The sequence below is a fragment of the Argiope bruennichi genome, chromosome 2 (genome assembly GCF_947563725.1).
Source record: "Argiope bruennichi chromosome 2, qqArgBrue1.1, whole genome shotgun sequence".
Taxonomy (NCBI): domain Eukaryota; kingdom Metazoa; phylum Arthropoda; class Arachnida; order Araneae; family Araneidae; genus Argiope; species Argiope bruennichi.
In genome coordinates, this window is record NC_079152.1 from 5,461,416 (window position 1) to 5,478,638 (window position 17,223).

General features: G+C 31.8%; 1 protein-coding gene across 2 annotated transcripts in view; it reads right to left on the reverse strand.

Annotated features, from left to right (window-relative positions):
• The window catches only part of LOC129961877 (forkhead box protein N3-like), a 62,094-nt gene that overhangs the window by 18,665 nt on the left and 26,206 nt on the right, over window positions 1–17,223 (reverse strand). For both annotated transcript variants that reach the window (XM_056075493.1, XM_056075494.1), the window contains exons 2-5: window positions 11,305–11,370; window positions 6,447–7,062; window positions 2,695–2,846; window positions 535–593 (exon numbers count right to left, since the gene is read on the reverse strand). In XM_056075493.1, the coding sequence (XP_055931468.1) occupies window positions 535–593; window positions 2,695–2,846; window positions 6,447–7,037 (802 nt within the window). In that variant the 5' untranslated portion in view covers window positions 7,038–7,062; window positions 11,305–11,370. The remainder of the gene's footprint in view (window positions 1–534; window positions 594–2,694; window positions 2,847–6,446; window positions 7,063–11,304; window positions 11,371–17,223) is intronic.

Consider the following 17,223-nt stretch of genomic DNA (forward strand, 5'->3'; position numbering starts at 1 on the left):
TATATATCAGCTGTTTTAGTTTATGATAAAGATTTAGATTTTCTTTTTCATACTAGCAAAATATGAGATGGGAAGGGAAGCAAGTTAAAGAACATGAGTTACGGACAAAAAAAAAAAAAAATTAAGAAAAGCTATTAATTTTATGAAGTCATACTTTAATTAAAGAGCAAAATTGTAGTTTTTAAAAAAGTTTTAATTTATAATAATTTTTGCTTTTTAATTATTAATTTATTAATCATTGTAAAGAATGCGTTTTCTTGATAACTTTTTTAATTCACTATAAGGTAGTGACACTCAACAGAATCAAATTTCAATTATATTTAATTCATTAAATAATAATAAAAGTTTTAAAACTATAAATAAAATATACTATTATTGAGAGTTAGCAAAGAACAAAGCAAGTGGAAAATCGATCACGAAATTACATATTTACAAACAAGAAACAAATGGAACTAAATTAAATTTGCTATTTAAAAAAAAGAAGGCATATAAAAATACAAAAACAAAATCAAGGACGTAAAATGCGATATTTACCAGGAGAAGGAATCTGTATTGCTTCTTGAGAAGACACTAAAAGACAGGGCTTCACTTCACTGTAAGGAAAGTAGCAAAAAATAAAATCCACTTGTGTTTACAGTGTGTCAGATCTTAGAATAGGAATACCCACAATTTTAAAATGAAATAGCATTATAGAGTCTCATAATGATTGCCTTCAATGAAAAAAAGGCAAAACCATAAATAATAATAATAAATAAAATAAAAAGAAATAAACCTTTAACATCAATTTCCCTCTGTTTACTTTCTTATATATTAAGTAGACAAAGAAAAAGTATTGTAATTATATTTGTATCAGTCTCTATGTTTTGGACCTTTCAAAATCGGAGAAAATTTTTTACAATTATGTTTATTTGTATGTAGCATAATTACACAAATCTAAATGGATTAAGTTTGACATATGGCCTTGACAATAAACAGTAGATTTTAACAAAATTCATCAATGGGACTAAAAAAAAATGCAGAGAATAATTCAGTAAGCTCAGAATGTCTCCTGAACTATCATATCTAACCAGAGATTGTGTCTGTAGAATTAAAAATTGAACTGTATATGTGGTGAAAATGCAACACAATTTTATGGAACTGGAAACATTTAAAATTCTACCTAAGCCTTCTCAAGCAATTGCACAAAAAACTTATAAGAAAATTTGAAGTTTTTGTCAAGATGATTTCAAAGAAAAATTTGAAGCAAAGATCCTCTTTAAAACAAGGGAGATGACTGATATAAAAACAAATTGCAGAAGACAGGAACACTTCCACAAATCAACTTTCAAGTGAATTTGAAAAGAGCCTTATCCTCTAAAATGCTTTAACTGATTTATTTTTAAGCATTAAAAAAACAATACTTCAATCTGTACCAGACAATTTTTGACTAGATTATGCAATTAAATTAATCCATTAAAAAATTCCTCTGTAGACTTTGGAAATATCCATTTCATTCTTTTCAATAAAAAAATAGGAAACAATCGACAAAGAATCAAAAATTATTTCAGTTTCAGCTCATAGGTCATAGTGTCTTGCATGAGGTGAATGAATAGAATAGGGAAATAAGGTCATCTGCTAGGTTTAGAGGGAAGAAAATGTACTTACACAGAATGAGTAAAACACAAAAGATTTTCAATATGAGAATCTTCAGAGAAACATAACAGCATATAACCATATTTTATCTGTGGTTGATAAAAGCATTATTGTGATTTATTTATTATTATTGGAGAATGCCAACAGCTAAATGTTTTAGAAATGAAAAAATATACCATATAGCTTAAATTATGATATGTACATCTAACTTACTATTTTGCTTCATTATTTAATAAATGATATGATTAGTCTTTAAAAATAGGCATTATAAATAATTGAATAAAGCAACTGACTACACAAAAATCCAATAAGTGTAGTATAGTTGCGAGCAACAACAACAACAACAAAAAAAAAAAACAAGTATAAAACATGGCAAGTCACATAGATTCGAAAGCTTATTTTCATATAGTTGAAATGAATATTCTTGAGCCTAATATGGTCACATGGCTCCCTCATATAGATGTTTATGAACTATTTCATATAAGGTAGGTAGAAACCCCATCACCGTTTAATAAGGTGGCCAATGATAATTCGGATATTTCTCAGCAATAATGTGCATTCTAAGTGTTTCATGCCAGTTTTTAATTTTTAAAGACTATATATTTGTAGAAAAATAAACATATCAATGTTGGTTAAAAATCACTGTACAAAAATAAGAAATGGTGAATAAAGTCTAGTACCATGGTTGTTTACATTTAAATTATTTGCTACATTATTTGAACGTTTTAAATTATTCACTACTCTTGAACTCCATTGAAAGTGACATCTAGTGAAACTCACTAGATGTCACTTTCAATGGAATAACAAGGCAGAGAATAAAATAAAAATATTTGGTATCACTTCCAATAATATGAAAATGTCCAACAATAAGCTGTCATTTTTCATTTATTAAAATTAGCATTTATTCGATGCAAATGCTATAAGATTTCAATGGAAATGGTCTTGAAAAAAAATCAAATTTGTTAATTTAATGGCATTTTTAAGTTTAATTCAAAGTTGTAAATTTAGAACTTATCGTCTAGAATGATAAAGTAGCTATGAGAAAACCGTGAATACACAAACCTTTCTGTCCTCCCATTTTGGCAGTAGGCTGGAGACAAATAAGAAAAGTGACTGAACTCTAAGTTTGCCATACTTGGAGCTTTCTGTAAGGCTTGTAAAAGATTGGGACGGAACTCTGGATCAATACACCACAATGATCCTTTCCCCACATTCTGGAAGGGAGAAAACAACCATTATTCAAGCATATTATAAAGTACACTGTTATCAAGCAGATGAATTTTAAATTTCAGACATTACTTCAAAGGAACACTATCTTGTGAATAAAAGAGATATTCATACAACAGTTTTTATATTATAAAAATCTAATCAATTCAAAGAGCATTTAATAACTTCTTATAGATATTTCGGAGTATAACAAAGATTTCTAAAATAAATATAATGAATGTATTTTAGGATTCTAAATTACATATGATTGAAGTAAACAATGAACTGTGTGCTGTATCACTAATCATCAGCTTAGATAATTTTGCTGTATTATTACATTTTAAATGTATGCATTGGAAATATGCTTAACAGGAAAAAAAAGAAAAAAGATGAAAAGTATTAAAAATACTTATAAAAAAAAGTTGATTTGCAAACCGGCTGAAATGTAAATACACTGTACAAATAAATGAGAGACATGCATAAATAATTTACATACTATACAAATCTCCAATAATTCAATGAATTATGTAGTTGTTTTTCATTTTTTTTTAAATACGTTTTCACAAATTGAAAAGATTATTTTACCTAAAGTTGTCATTCCTTTTAAATGAAGATTTAGAAATAATAAGAGTCATTTTATTCATTTGGCTCTGAATTGCTACTCTCAATGTTTAATTAAATTTTATTCTTTAAAAATTGTTAACTTATGGAGAAAATGATGTATTAGCAATTTTTAAAAATCCTTTGGTGCAATCTTATGATTACTTGATTTTAAAAAAATGTTGCTGCAACTGATAATGAAAAATACTATTTTCAGAAAATTATTATAATTTGTTTAATCTCGGCATTTAAAATGCAACTGCTATTTAGCCAATAATGAGTGTTGTGTACTTGTCATTGAAAGCACAGAAGATCATATATTAAAGAATCCACTTGGCTGAAATCCACTAATGAGTACTTCTTGATATCACCAAAGAATACTGTTACCAATGATAGCACAACTAATTTTTTTTTCTCCTCTTTTCTAAACTACTTTATTGATATTCTTGTCTCCCCCTATTTATTTTCTATAATGCATTAAAGCCCTTTTTCCCCCCACCCCTTCTATTTTTGTATGTACCTCCAGTACCTCATCTCAGTTATATGAGGAACAAAAGATTTAAAAATTTTGTTTATTTATTTATCAGATATGCTTAGTTATTTAATATATATTTAAGTTTGTTGTTATAAATATTACTAATATAAAATTAAAATGTATTAAATTTATACATTTTATTTTATTTTTTATTTTTATTTCTGCACAAACTGAGTGTAGTACACGTCATCTGAATTTTTGTCCACCAATTCATATCAGTATTTCAATTCAGTTTCTCTCAGATAGGAAAAAGAAGTTGATTATTTTCTCAAGAGTTTACAAATCTCTACCAGATATGAAACTGGACTCTTACAATCAATAAAGAAATTTGGGAGAGAATTCTAAGATGTTTTCAGATTCTTTCTAGCTAATGTTGTGACTAACTGTCCCTGGTTTTGACAAGACGTTCATCCAGCAGACACTAAGATCTGAGACTTTATATGCATTCATATCCCTGAATGTGACGAATCCATACAAGTAAACTATAAATAACATCCCTGTATTTTATGTGAACAAATATTTACCACAGATTTAACAGCTGAGTTTACTCGCTGATTCCTATGTTACATGAGCATCTCACTCAAGCATTACACAAGAATTTGATTGACCAAAAGGCAAAAAAGAGGAAACAAAAAATAGGGCGCACAACAATGCACAAAGAAGAAGAAGGGGATCAATTAAATAATTACACGAAACATTATCAAAACAAAAGCCCAATAGGCTTTTATATGGATTTAAAAAATATTTATAAAAATATGAAATCAAGAGCTTATGATTTTCTCAAAGACATTTTAAGAAGTATATTGTCAGGACAAATTTAAATGTATATATATATAGGAAAATAAATGTAAGGGGAAAGATAGTAATATATCACGCAAGCATGTTTTTGTAAAAATTTCTTTAATGGTCAATGGACCTCTGCAGCATAGTTGAGATATATCATTTTTGTTTGTTCTTACAAGTTTTTCAATTGGCGTTTAGAAGATCACTTTAGAGTGCCAGTCACACTGGTATGAAAAGCTGCTTCATTTTGTGTACAAGATTCGGATGCGAAATAAATGTTTATCACCTGAGACTTCATCTTTTTTGCTTAATATTTTTCAGTAGGTTTATACAAAGCCTAACTTTCTGAAAAACAGATTTTTGAATTCAATGTTTCCAAAAAACTGGTTTGTGAATTTCTTTGAAAAAAAAAATAGAACAGGGAAAGATATTTAATCTATATAAAATAAAACAAAATCAATGTCAAAGACAAAATATAAAAAAAAAATAAAGATTACATACACATATTACTTGCACAAAATGATAAAACTCACACAAAAATTTCAAATAATATTTATATTATTTTCAATAATTTTAATTTCTCCTAAGAAATCCTAAAATATCCGTTGAACAGTGGCTAAGTCTTGTTCTTATTTTGGACAAAATATTGCCTAAAATTAAAAATACTCGTTCACTAGCTTCTGAGCTTGGTTTTCTAGCATCAAATAACAAATATTTTTTGTTCTTTTATTCATTGCTTCAAATAATGAAAATTCAGATGTGTGAAAAATGTGTGATATAATGAAATTTCAACATGTTTGGATTTGTAAGTTTTACTTCAGGGTCTTCAAGAAACTTATGAATTGATTTTTCCATGGCTTCTTTTAAAAAAGCATTACTTTGATGAGTAGTTTCGTCAATTTGCTCTTCATCAGAATTGGTTTCTACATAAGAATTTGGAAATATTCTAGACACTAGAAAGTACACTATATTTCTTCACTGAACTAGAAATATTTTGTGGATTTTGCAAATACAGCAAAAGAGTTAGGTAATACTACTTGTATTCTTTCTTGAATTCGTTCTGCTAAAGTATATAATAAATTTGAACTTATTTCAGTGTTTAAATTTTTTAGTTCATTTAACAGAAATTCAAATATACCTTCACTTGTTAATAAATTGGCATCTCATCTCCCTAAGCCTTCAGCTGTTAGACGAATCAATTCCAACAGATAAAATTGGAAACATTCTGTCTCTCTCTCTCTCTCTTTTTTTTTTTTTTTTTTTTTTGAAGAATATCTTGGTATTTCGGAAAACCAGTTTTCTCAATTTAAAAATACCGGTTTTCATATGTGACAAATTTACTTTAAAAACCGTTTTCTTTTTAAAAACCATGCTTGAAAAACCCTCAAACCCTATTTCTCAGCAATTTAATAGCTTTGCTAGATAGGGTGTGAAATGACATGCAGCAAGAAAAGAAGAATATCTACTTTTTCTGCATGGAAGAAAATTCCAATCGTATGAAAATTGCAGTTTTTTTAATGTTATAAAAACAAGAAAATACGAGAAATTAAAAAAAAAAAAAGAAGAAGAAGAAAACCGAGGATCAATCCTCTCTTAAGCTGAGGTGAGTGGAGAATAATAATAATAATAAAAGAATAAAGTAAATAAAATATTACACACAATATTTCAAGAATATTTAACTATTCATTACCTGCCCTTTTTCCTTTTCCACTTTACGAAAGCACTTGCTGAGAGACAAATTGTGCCGAACAGAGTTTTTCCATCCAGTCGGCGCATTTTGGAAATACGGGAAATGAGTTAAAATCCAATTATAAATATCTTTCACGGGCAATGCTTTGTTGATAGAGTCCTCGATTGCCATGAAGATGAGACAGCTGAAAGAAAAGGGGGGTTTCGAATTGGCGTGCAAAGTCGGGTTGTAGGGAGAATGGGCAGGCAGAGGTTCCACGTTCTGCTCCCCTTCGTCCCCGGCCACTGTGACATGTTCTGCTGTTTCATCCAAGTAGTCGCTTGACGGACTGTCACTAAGCACTTCCTCACCTTCGATTCCGTAGGAGCCCATTTGGAAGTTCTTGAGCAAATTGGTGTCTTGTAGCCAGGCGAGGCTGGTGAGTTCGTCATCATCCACACCAGTGGACTCTTTTTCAGGATTGGCGGTGAAAAACACTGTTGGTGATGATGAAGTTGTCCTTACAGCAAGGGATCCATTCTGGCCATGTTTGAAGTTTGTGGTCATGGCAAAAATGGCTTTTTCTTCATCAGAATGTTCTTCAACAGCCATGAAAGTACACAAAAAACTTTGTTCTCTGAAAATGAAAAATTTAAGAAAGGATCAGTGAGCGGTTACAAAGTTGGGCACTCTCCAGAAAACGGTACTGCCCACAAACATGAATTCTTTTTCAACAAGTAATTCACCAAATTTGTTGAATCCAAAAACAATTGAATGGTTAGTAAGCAATTCAACAAAAACAAAAATGTTACATCAAGAAAGGCAAATAGTCCAATATCTAATGATATACAAGGTATTAATACTTGTGATATATAATAATAATACAGAAATATTCTTGACAAGAATGTATAGACACAGGTAATCAGTTAAAGCATAAATGCAAAAAAAAAAAAAAAAAAAAACAAGAAAGGAAACATACATTATATCCTTAGAGTGTCTTTGACAACTGTCTCATCACAACAATTTCTAAATAATTTTTGTTTCAATAAAACTGTAGATCTATATCTAGTTCCGGACCCAATCATATAACAATAATTGTTTTTCGATCTACATATCTGGAAAAGGGTGGACACAATCGGTGGAGGGGCATTCAAGAACCGTAGTTTTCTTCAAGGTACTTCAAAGCTTAAAACAAACCACATCAAGTAAATATACAAGAACATCAAGGAATGAGAGTGTGGATCATTTCTAATCCGCAATCTCATTCAAAAACATTTGAGTATTTTCTCGATGCAAATGAATTATGAAATATCCTGCAGAATTAGCGAATGTTGCAGCCTAATCGGAAAAAAATTTAATCTTGTTCAAATACGTACAGCGCTTGTGTGTATTCGTGGGCATTCAGAAGCTCCCAGAGTCACGAAGACCAAACTGTAGGTGCTCAAGCACACTAATGCGCCAACTCATAGGTCCTGCAGTTGACAAATTATTTGTCCAAGTGTCACATTGCGAAATTCCCAGCGTATTTCCATGGCTGCTCCTCTAACGAATTTTTCCCAAGATGAAAATTTTGCTCAAGGGGTAATGATTCTCAAGCTCCAAAAAATTGCTTCAGAAGAGGAGGCGAAATGAAACATACAATTTACATTTTTGTATCGATGACGATAAACGAAAAAGCGCACTCGTTCAGTGCATTTGTTTCGAAATATGGGAAGGCCAAATAAGCATTCTCCATTGGAATGTCTTCATTGTGTAATAAAATATGTTCTTCGCCCTGTTTGAGTCTCGAGACGTCAAGCTGTCACAATAACTTTGAGCCTGTTTAATCATGTCATTTCACTTTCTTGCTTACAAAATGCAGAGAAAGTACAGCAATCGCCAAAAATTCGAACACGAGATTTTGACGAATCTCCGCATTTTGTACCTCCCTGACTTCGAAAAACAACACACTTTGGGAAAATGTCTGTCTGCGACAAAAATAACTCAAAAACGCTTTGAGCTAGTCGGATGAAATGTGGCATATCTTTATATGAAATTTGTAGATTTCTATCAAATTTTGAGCAAAGTCTGTCTGTCTAGCTGTTCGAATATAAATTAACACAAAAACTACAAAACGAAGAGAGATGGATATATGAAATTTGGTACACAGATTTAACATCTATTGTGCAGCCACTCAATAAATTTCCAGCTAAATCCAACAAGAGGTTGGCCATCTATCGGTCTGTAATTACAGAAGCGTGTAATAGCGATAACTCAAAAACGCAATGACTTAAGTATACCAAATTTGGTATGTGATTTTGTGACTGCCACTGTAGTTCTGTGTCAAATCAGCGGAGGAAAAACGCGTCTAAAGCACAAATCCGATTTTCAGGTATTATTAATCGCAAGCCAGGGATTAGATTAATCGCCAAAACTATAGTACGCCAATGCCACAATTTGGGAGGCCGTCCCGCTGGTTGCTATAAGTTATCTAAATGAATAAGGAAGATAAAAATATTTTTAATTAAAAAAAATACTGTCGCCTGAAATTTGATGAGGCTACACAAAAATATAAATCTTAAATCCACTTCTCTAAATTGATTTTAGTGAAAACATGTCATCAAGCTGCTCTATCTATATTTTACTCTAGATTTTCAATTAGTTGAAATTATATTTTAACATACGTACAAAAACGTGGAAAATCGCGCAAGAGTGCACAGTGTTAAAATAATTATTAAAACCTAATAACCAGTTACTCGATTTCACCAATTTTTGTTTTATATGAAAATTCGTGACTTCGAGAATACAGTCTGTCAAAAAATTATATTATATTGTATTATACACATCACAAGTTTATAGACTTTTAACATAATATTTCATTTAAATGTACAAAAGGAAGGAAAGCCAAAACTCTATTCGGACCAATTTTTTGTAAAATTATTCAACGCTTTCGTCCCTCACTTCGACCAAACGTTTTCTTAAATCCTACTTGTTAGAAATTTGATGTTTATATACTTTTTAATGCGTCCGGGTCACCAGTGTTGCTACTTGGTTATAGCGAGGATCGAACAGTTTCAGGATTTACAGATTTTCCGAACTTACTTTTACACTGCAGAGTCAATTTACTCCTCTAGTTTTTTGGATTAAAATTAACTTATTTCACAATCCACCTTATGGTTCGTAGCCGAGTAACATGACCACTAGATAAAAGTGATCACTCCTGTCCAGGAGCTGTTATCTGACTTATAAAGGCTTCACCACATTCTCACATATGCTCAATGGGTTTATACAAGAGTCTTAATAACTCTAAAACAGTGGTAGAGGATGATTACTTGCAAATATCAGTAAAGGATCCTCTATGTTTCGGGTATTTATCTTGGTACAATTTAAAATGTCTTGAGATTCCCAGCTTGCTCGCACTTTGCTTTTTAAATTTCGCTTGAAAAAATAAAGACAGGCATGTTTATTCATCGTACAACCAATAAAATGAAAGTTCCCGACACCGGTACAATCAATACTATTTGATTGCCACCTCCATATTTGACAGTAGGCCGTAAATTTTTGACATGCATAGCTGTATTTGGTTTCCATCAAAGTTTTGCTTGCCATCCGACCCGAAAATGTTATATATGCTTTTTCAACAAAAATTACATTTTCCTAAAATTCTTTTGGCTGCTTTTCAGACATTTTAGCAAACGCCAGCCTAGCTTGTCCATTTGCTTTGCTGATGTAGGGCTTTCTTTGAGGTAGTCTGCCATGACATTTATATTTTCTTAAAACATTTTTAACAGTTTCAGGATTTACAGATTTTCCGAACTTACTTTTACACTGCAGAGTCAATTTACTCCTCTAGTTTTTTGGATTAAAATTAACTTATTTCACAATCCACCTTTTTTCACATTCATTCAATGTCCTTGGACGGCCTGATCTTTGCTTGGTTTGAACATCATTTGTTTTCTTGGACCTGCTAATAATGTTAAAAACAGTAGATTTAATCAATTCCGAGATATGTCCTATACAGCGAACTGATTTTCCATTGTTCCTATGACTTATTACAAGATTTCGCACATCAACCAATGTATTTTTGTTTCTCGCCATTTTTTCTATAACTAATCATATTATTGAAAAATTTATGTTTAAAATGATTGTTTAAAAATGTGGTGGTAAATTCCATTCCATTGATGAGCTATCTATTTGATGATTTTCTCATTTCAAAAGTGTTCCAATACATTTTGACTCTTGTTTGCCTTTGAATTGCATTTAAAAAGCTAGATTAAATTATAATTCTGAAATAGCAATAACATTTTCCTCACAAACTGTACACCAAATGTTAAAATATTTCTTGGTTCTTTTTGTTCTTATTTTAATTTGATAAATATTTTATAAACAGCTTTGTAGTTTTGCAAGCCAAGTGTCCCAATACTTTTTTGAGTGACTGTTTGTTTTCAATGATCACCTGCCTCTTGCCATCTTCATCGTTTTTCGAAAATTCTACTTACCAATTTTACATCTCGTATGGGGGGTGGGGAGGCGGTACTGAATCCATAAACCACCGATAAAGTACCGATTAAGTCAATTTTTATTTCATCTGAAAATTTATGATCCCTAGAAATTCCCGCCCTCTTCAGTTTCGAGAGATATATCAAAATAAAATTCTAATACAGCAACTACCCTCAACAACAAAAACGGCACGGCTTCTGCAAACCAATCAGAGTACTCTATCTTTATTATGGAAGTATAATATAAGATAAAATTTTCTTTTGCAGTGATAAAATGAAGTTAAATAAAGGCTGGTCGACATAATGAAACTAATATTAATAATATAGTGGTCGAACGAACAGTCTGCCGCCACAGGCTGCAAGTTTATATTTAAAAAACAGAAAATAAATGATTAACTTACCAATTACTTAAGTTTTACAAAAAGCATCATTTAATAAAATCTAATTATTCAGGGGCTTTTTGAGACCTGTAAGAAAAATAATTACAATTAAAATGGGTCATAATGAAACATAACTTAAAACCAATAAAATAAAATGAAATAAAAAGAATTACAAAACAGACTTAAGCACACATTATTATGTCCTATCGCTAAGTTCGCCTTTCTCTCATTAATATGATCGTAGCCATATTAACTGAGTTTAATCAGAGTTTTAGCCTGGAGAAAACTCAAATTTTGTGAATTCTGCCGTTCAATCTTGTAGCTAGCAATTTAATAAAAACTTTTAATGAGCAAACAAGTAGAATGAAAGGCTTTAGCAATATTAATACGTTCTTTTAAATGTTTTACAAATAAAGTTCTTCTCTTCACAGAATATAAAGGATTCATTTCATACCCCCGACGTTATACCTTAAACAGGCAATTTATTTAAGCACGCTTCCTTAATGAGCGGGCAAGGATCCTCAGATTTCTCATATGTTAACACGATATGACACAATTGTGATTCGTAGAGCAATGAATAAAAAGGAGCATGCGTCATGACATATGGATGGATATCCTTCTCTTAACTGCATTCGTAACAGATCAACAATATGGATAACAAGACCACATACCAAATTTCATTCTTCTAGATGTTAAAGTCATTCCATCATCGGATTCACATAAAACGAATACACAGACTAATCAATGATTAACCCATTCACGACTTGGGTCCAAAATTTGATACCTATTTATAATTCTGATGATAAAATGATATGTCAATCCATATACCATTTCGAGGTAGCCCATTCGCATGAATACCGACAGCATGCAATCGGAAGGCAAGCTAAAGCAGAATACATTGAAAGTTTGATAGAAATATACAATGAATGTGATTCATCAATGATTAAAAACAGTCGGTAGAAACGATTTATCGTACTGATCCATTATTACCGATTGTTATTAAACCTTCACATGGCATATCTGTGCACTATATAGGTATCGTTTCCAAAGTTATAAACTTAAATTAAATCAGTCATTCGGCACTATCTGATGTATTCTTAATGAATAGCACATTTCCGAAATGTCCTCTCATTATACAATGGAAAATGCAGGCAGTTCAGGAGTCAATAATAACCGAATCATTCCATTGACTCTAGCACTCAGACTGCGCATCGAATGTCATTCTTCTTATGGAGTACTTTTCGTATTACCGAGTTTACAGAGACATTTTATAAATGGAACCCAATTTCATATCGATTGTAATGCAATGGAATCTCGCTTCATTCGTTCCTGAATCTTATTCGTCATGCTAAACACTCAGTTTGTACAGAAACAGTCCCCCCCCCCGCCGCCAATACGCACATAGGAACTATGTAAAGCAGGACAATGCGAAAGCTCATTGATATCGCTGCTGCTTCTTTTCTAGCTCCACAATTGTGGACAGATTAGGGTTCCACAAGACTTGCTTAAGCCTTTGGAGTCGCGTTTGATCCGGTGAAAACTTCTTCCATCTATCGAACAAGGGTTTTCAGTAAACAAGCGCTCAACACAGACTGGTACAGGCCAATTCAGCATGTGATGTTATGTGTCTCCTCGCCACTCATTTTGCGAAACATCGTTCGTTAAGTGAGTCACTTTAGATTTTGTTTGTTCGTTAAACGAGTCACTCGGTATGAGAGTGTTTCTTACGCTGATTTTAATCTTGTCTTTGTACATGAAGAAGTAAAAACCACATATATCGAAAGCGATGCGAAAGTTATTGGCAGGACCGGATAAGTCTATTGGGGATTGCGAAGATGTGGTCCTTTTGTGTATCTATTGTATGCTACGATGAGACGTTCATTAAAGTGACATTTATAGCTTAATGTACTTTTAATCATCGTAACTCTAATTTTTATCCCTACGAATAATAAATATTGTGAATGTGTTGCGCTCCGCATGTAAGAACTGTCTGAAGCAGATCTACCAAATTCGACAAAGATATACTTTGGCCAATAAAAATGTGGTGATGCTTTGAGCGACTTTTTTTTTTAAACTTAAATTAAAAAACTAATTAAAAATGAGGTGAAATGTTAGCGTTTTCAGAAGTAATTATCGAAAGGTCGTTTTAATATTTGTCCTTTTAATTAGATCAAATGTCAAGTACATTTTTTTGGTATTTCAGTAATTTTTTTTTTTCTTTCCTTTCCTTTATGCAGCATATTCAGTTATGCTTTTCAATGCTGAAATGAAATCCCAGTCGAATGAAGTTATCATCAAATATTTCATATCTCGATTTTCTTCCAATGAAAGAACTTTAAAGTAAATAGCACAGTTCGCAAGATGAATCAGAATATAAATTTGCATTGCAATATGAAAGAAGAGAAACCGTTCAATATGAAATAGATAATAGAAATAGTAATGACGCTGTGGCGTCATGTGATTTGACTCCATGAGGAAGGTTTCTATTCACAATAAGGTTATTGCAAGGTGCAAGGTTATTAAAATGACACATCTTTAACATGAGCCACCTTTAAAGGCTTCAATATAGCTTTCTGGAGGACTTATGAACATCAAATGATGCATAAACGATCATTTGAAATGAAGCACAGCAAATATTCCCGACGAACCATTGGGTCGCTGTAGGCGGCTAATTAATTATAGACTCGATTTATTTTTCAACAAAAGGTTATAAAAAAATGTGAGAAGAAATGGGTCGGAAACCATCATTGAATCATTTCTCATTCAGGAAATAGCTAAACAACTAAATAAGATGCTTTTCAGGCAGAAAATAGATTAATTTTATATACTATACAGATTCATTAATACTAATGAATCTGCAATAAAGTATTTGATAAGGCCTCCTAAAAACCAATTTTAGCGTTACATCTGCATGTGATCAAAAATAAAAAATAAAGTGGGGGGGGGAGTACGTCATCGGGAAATGTCCAACTAATAAGACATTTCCATGCGGATATGATTGCTCAAAACCGCAAAGAATGAGATGGGCGAATTTAAGTACATTATTTCATTCCAAGACTTGTAAAAATGTATCACAATCTGGAGTATCAATTATCGGATTCACTATCTGCTGGGTCGCATGCATCAAAATACGAATCTGATACCCCCCCCCTAAAAAAAAGCTATTGAAATAAAATTTGATATGTGGTCTTGAGAATACAGATGAATACACACAAAGCAGTTACTGAACATACATAATTTGATAGTAACTTTTTGATAATAACTTTAATAGTCCTGCATTTTCAAAAGAGCGAATGATTCAAAATGGAGTCTTCACATATCGATGTCAGTGAGCTTGACACGGTGCTCAGATTCGATGACACTAGTCGCCTCAGGCGACCAGCTGATTCGCCTGAGACAATCAGCTGGCTTGTAAATATATACTGGTAACATCCGATTTCAGATAAATCGTTTTTCATTACTTCATCACTCCGACAAACTGACAGACATTGAAGCCGTGTTATTTTAATTCTTTTAGTTAAGTTTTGCTTTTCGCGTACACGGGCCTTTTCAATGGAGATAGACCCGCAACATCACGGCGTTCTTCAAAACGTGAATGTCCGATTCATCTGCCTTCTACATTTCATGCAAGAACGCAAATTCTCTGGATAATCTTTTGCACAGTGCTGTGCTGCATGAAAACAATAATAAAGAGACACGCTTTACTGTAAGTTATTTGAAAGAAAAATTATTAACTAGTTGTCATTGGCACATGAACATATTACTTTAACTTCTTACATAGGTTCAATTCATTGTGCACATGAACCTGTCTAATGGAGATCAGACCCATGGCATCAAAGCGTTATGAAATACGCGAATGTGTGATTCATTTATCCTTTAAATTTCACGGCATTGCAGGTTCACTTTATTTGTCTTGTAAATATATAACAGATACTAAACAGAATCCTTTAAATGTCAACAATGGAAGAAAATAAGCAATTTAGTAATGGGTGCAACAATGAAAACGGTTTAAAATTTCAAGACAACAATGTAATCTACTACTGAAAATCGGGGAAAAAATATTTTTAAAAAATTCCCAAAATGCAGCAAGAAATTCGCACAGCTATCAAATGGGTATCATTAAAAACAAATTTTTAAATTTTGAAACGATGCAAAATTCATTATTGTGCGATTATATTTTCGGAAATTATCGCAAAAAAAGCCAACATTCAACTTAATTTTTAATTAATTAAAATTATGATTATAATTGCAAAAAAAAAAATCGCTCCGGTGTGCACATTCCTATCCTTCAAGGCATATATGTTCCAAATATAGTAGATATAGGTGAAACGGTCTGTGCTGTAGGGCGACAATACGTAGCGCACATTCATTTTTATTATTAATACAGATACAAATCGCTTTCAGCGATCAACTGGTTCCTCCGGAATTCTGGCTGTGTTTAATGTCAGTTTAATGGTGGCCCTCAGCAAAATATTCGCAAAAACTGAATAGAGATGGACATTAAAATCGTGTCATTTTAACAACCTTACGCTGCTTTTGTGTAAATGAATTTTGTAATGCATTTCGTGACGCCATGGAGGTGTCACTCTACTGCATAGTGCCTTGCGTGATCATCAGGTTCATATGCCGTCCATCTTTCATAATACTTTCCTATTTCTTACGTAAATTACGTGGATATTAAAGGAAGTATCTTTTCCCTTTGCATTCAAGAATGTAAGAGAGTTACACAATTAAATATTTCATGAAAGAATGAAAACAATTTGAATTTCTGAGGAATATGAAAATTGCCATGTATAAGAAATTAAAACAAAATAAAAACCATTACTGTATAATAATATTTTCCCAAGGTGATCAAGGGAAAATGCCAAAACGAATGTTCGTATAATTTAAACCAGCGGAGAGGGTCTCTCCAAAACTTTCTCTTTAATCCCGGAGAATGCCTTGCAGAGCACTGGCGTACAATAGTGACGAAATACTAACTTTTGGCTTGAATTTGGCAATTTTTACTTTATCTATCATATTATCTATAGAAAGGTTTTTTTTTTTTTTTTTTTGTGAATTATCCGAAAATCAATTTCGTGTTTAGATGCGTTTTTCCAAACCGACTGATACCAAAATTTCATACAGAATTAAATTGTAATAAGTCACTCATTTTTGAGTTCTCGCATTTACACGCTTCTGAAAGTACAGACCGACAGACTGTCATCCGACTGTTGGATTTCCCTTGAAATTTGACAGTTGTCGGCACTTTAGACGTTAAATCTCAGTAACAAATTTCACCTATCTAGCTTTCTGAGTTTTGTAGTTATAGTGTTAACTTATATTCGAATAGTCTGACAGACAGAATTTCTCTGATTGGATTTTGCTCAAAATTTCATAAAATCTACAAATTTGATGCAACAAGCTAAAAGCGTTTTTATTTTATCTTTGTCGCAGACAGATGGACATAATGAAAAAATTGTGTTTCCTGAACTCTGGAAGGTCTAAAACGTGAGGAATCTTCAAATTTCCGAGTTTCAATCCTTTATATTATATATATATATATATATATATATATATATATATATATATATATATATATATATATAACCAATCTAAAGTAAGAAAAAGTTTGAAAACGAAACTAAAATGCAAACGAAACAAAACAGTTTCGAAATCGCAACTAAAATTTATTACCTATTTAAACTAAAACCAAAAAGGAACTTCATAGTATTTAGAGAGCGCAATTGCAGCTACTTCTAAAACACAGATGAATTGATACAAAAGTATTAGAATCAAGTTAATAGGAAAAACAAAAACCAAATAAAAATTAAACCAAAAAAATTATTAAAAATTATTAAAAAAGAATCCGGCCTGAAGACTTTTTCAAGGGTCACCCTCAGGCAGGGATTCAAATAAAGGGATTTTTTCTGTGAGGACATACAGACATTAAGTCTAATA